This window comes from Nansenia antarctica, assembly GCF_963989245.1.
Source record: "Nansenia antarctica genome assembly, chromosome: 6".
NCBI classification, from domain to species: domain Eukaryota; kingdom Metazoa; phylum Chordata; class Actinopteri; order Argentiniformes; family Microstomatidae; genus Nansenia; species Nansenia antarctica.
Genome location: NC_137676.1, coordinates 51,139,307 through 51,142,638, shown reverse-complemented (window position 1 = coordinate 51,142,638; position 3,332 = coordinate 51,139,307). Strand labels below are relative to the sequence as shown.

At 45.6% G+C, this 3,332-nt stretch overlaps 1 protein-coding gene across 1 annotated transcript in view; it reads right to left on the bottom strand.

Annotated features, from left to right (window-relative positions):
- Positions 1–312: 312 nt before the first annotated feature.
- LOC308160681 (piezo-type mechanosensitive ion channel component 2) overlaps positions 313–3,332 on the bottom strand; it is a gene marked incomplete at both ends in the record, with an annotated part of 44,963 nt that continues 41,943 nt past the window's right edge. Inside the window, 5 exon segments of the mRNA XM_080534624.1 lie at positions 313–565; positions 830–1,052; positions 1,333–1,412; positions 2,316–2,432; positions 2,664–2,833. Coding sequence (XP_080390750.1) covers positions 313–565; positions 830–1,052; positions 1,333–1,412; positions 2,316–2,432; positions 2,664–2,833 — 843 coding nt within the window.

Sequence of the window (3,332 nt, the reverse complement as noted above, 5' to 3'; positions counted from 1 at the left end):
GTCCACCTATTAGAATAGGATTAAGTCGACTGTGCTCTCAACCCAACCCAGATAGGGTTTCAAATACACATTGACTCTCGGGGGTACACCACGGAGACAACACCAACTTTTAAGGACCCACATTGACACATGAATAACTTTCACTTTTTAGGACCCACATTGATGTTTCAATACTAATGGGATGGGGGGTCTGATATGTTATAGTGATGCTTGGCCTCCCCAGCCCCACTACATGTTATCCAAACCCTGGCCCCAGACAACACCAAAACACATGCATAAGTCATAGTTGATGCCGTCCCTTTGGTTCTCCAACTAGCCGTCCTTGTCCCTGGTCATTTTGATCATGGTCTCCGGCGAGCGGTAGAGGAAGATGAGTTTATCAAACAGCGTCTCCTCCAGCTCCATCTCCCCGGTCTCTCGCACCACAAAGATGTCCGTGCAGAGCTTCAGCACCCGGTCCACACATGGCAGCTCCTCAAACATGATGGAGCGGGAGATCCCGTTGAAAAACTCCCTGACAAACTTCCCTATGACCAGGACCACGGACATGTACAGGCCCACGATGCTGCCGGAGGGAGGAGAGGGATGGATGGCGGTCAGATGGGGATCAGATTTATTGGATTTATGGATTCAGGAGTTTTGAGGAAAGAGGAAAGAAAGGGTTTGTTTAGTAGAGATAACTGAATTGTAAGGAATAAAAAAAAAAAGTGTCTCAGTTTGACCACTTTTCAGCCATGAAAATGTTGGAATTATGTGTGTCCGTCTCCCTTTGTGTGTGTGTGTGTGTTTGTGTTATGTGTGTGCGTGTTTTCCAGGTGCTTTCACCTACCCATGTCCCGCTAGGAAACCCAGGCTGGAGGGGGTGACCTTGTCGTTAAACACGACAATCTCTATGCTGCGACAGGAGGTCTGGACGCGTCTCAGGCCAGGTGCACACTCCTCCACCACCCACCACTGGCCCCCCTCCTCACTGCTGTTGTCCTGCTGCAGCCTGATGGACAGCGGCCGGAAGAAGGCAAACGTCTGAATATCGTCTGGACGTCCCGAGTGCTCTGTGGTGGATTTAGAGAGATGTAGCAGGACAGACTTGAATGAAAAGAGTAGCAGAGATCATGGCAGACATGAGTGGTTAATGTAGAGTGTGTATTATTATTATTATTATTATTATTATTATTATTATTATTGAGATAACACGTTCTGTAATGTCTCAGTTTTATAAGATTGACTGATGAATATGCAGACCTGGCAAAAATAAATGTTAATGGTCAATAGACTAGATTTGCATAATTACATCGTGGTGTATATGGTAAGCAATGTAGGGGGGTCACTAACCTACTTTCAGCCGGGTAGCCATCTTGGCCTCCGGTCCTTTGGGACCTCTGAGATACTTGGGCAAAACAGACTTAATGACCCTGTCAGAGAGATGGAGCAGAATTACCACCATGTTATAACTACTATGACATAATTTAGTTCTTTTCTTAGTCATTTACATTTTTTACATGTAGCAGATGCCTTTTTCCAAAGCGACTTACAAAACATTTGTCTAAACAAGCACATTTGTCTAAATAAAGTGAATCTATACATCAATCATCATAGCACATGATGGTGCACTGCACTCACCACCATTTACTTGATGAAACCAATAATCCTTTTTTTTTTTAAATTTTTTTGTTTTTTCAGATTGTATCCCCTTTTCACCCAATTTGGTAGCCAATTTAACCCAACTTAGCATCCAATTATCCCCTGCCTATTGCGAAGGATCCGCCGCACGACCCCGTGGCCGGCAGTCCCAGAGGAGGCCGCCAGGCAGACTAGGCTGACTGGCTCCTCGAGCCCAGTACCGTTACTCCGACACCAGACGGGGGCGGTGTTGCGCGACGGATCCTAGTCCAGAAATACTCCTATACCACCCTCGGAAGCGGCCGGCCAATATGCCGCTTCCCGTGTGCCTCGGCCATATCTGGAGAAACCAATAATCCTATGGTGATGGTACATACAGTAGACAGACCAAGAATTAATAGATTTTCATTGACGTTTAAGCAAAAGTGTAAAAGGTTTGTCTATCATTCCTGTGTAAAATGTAATCATTCAAGGTTGCCAAGTCCTCTGGGCTAGTCTTGGTTTCATTGAATGTAATGTACTGTTGATGATATTTACAGTTTGGTATGGTTCTTCGTGCCTGACCCATAAAAACCCATAAATAAACCAGTTTGAACCACAAAGAGATTGCTATAAAGACAGTTAACAAAGATAGTGTATGATAATATAATAAATAATACACGTTTTGTGATGATGATGATGATGATGAGACTCACACTGCTTCGCTGCGTGTCCCTTTGAGCATCTGCACTATCTGGTCCCTCATAGCCCTGTCTTCATACTTCACAGTGCGTTCTCCTATTGTCTCTGGGTTCATCGACAAGGTAGCATTCCTGGACATGACACAGATACACAGTTACACACATAAGTACCACCAGGCTGGTGGAAGTAGAAATCGGAGGACAGGCTCAATATCAATGCCAATCGTTATTCCATTCGATGCATTACAGCAAGCTGAGACACATACACACTATAGTACATATTAGTCCCATGAGAGGGAGAGAAAAAGCAGACCCTCTAGGGTGAAGGGTAGAGAATAGGCCAGCAGCCCTGGTGCTGACTACCTGAGTAGGACCCATCTGAGGGTGATGTAGATGTGGGTGGAGTTGCTGAGCTCCTGGATCATAGCCCGGCGACTGGCAGGGCTGATGCTCCACATCAGACTGGCGTCACTCTTGATCTTAGCGATTACTATGTCCTCCGACACGTAGTTCACTATGAACTGCATAGCTGACTGAGAGAGAGAGAGAGAAAGAGGGGGGGGGGGGGGGGTTGGAGAGGGAGAGAGAGAGAGAGAGAGAGAGAGAGAGAGAGAGAGAGAGAGAGAGAGAGAGAGAGAGAGAGAGAGAGAGAGAGAGAGAGAGAGAGCTTGTCATGGTGGTGTAGTGTAGGGGAAAATTATTACTTTGATAAAACATTTTGTGTAGTGGAAAGACATTTTGTCATACTACTATCAATCAGACTGTCTGGGCAGGATTAACATACTTAAAACGACCTCAACCTCTTCTACAATGGAAACCAGTTTCTCTACTTGAACCTTGACATTGGCTATACAACAGTCAAATTTAAATGATCACAGACCAAATTGCTCTCTTTTCTCTAAGGCTATAGAGATACACGACGACGAAACGACGACGAAACGGTGAAGAAGTGCAATTTCGATCTCTGGCCACACAAGCGTTTGCTCATCGCCGCGCAAAAGAATCTGTGGCCACTGGCCACATGGAACCGTG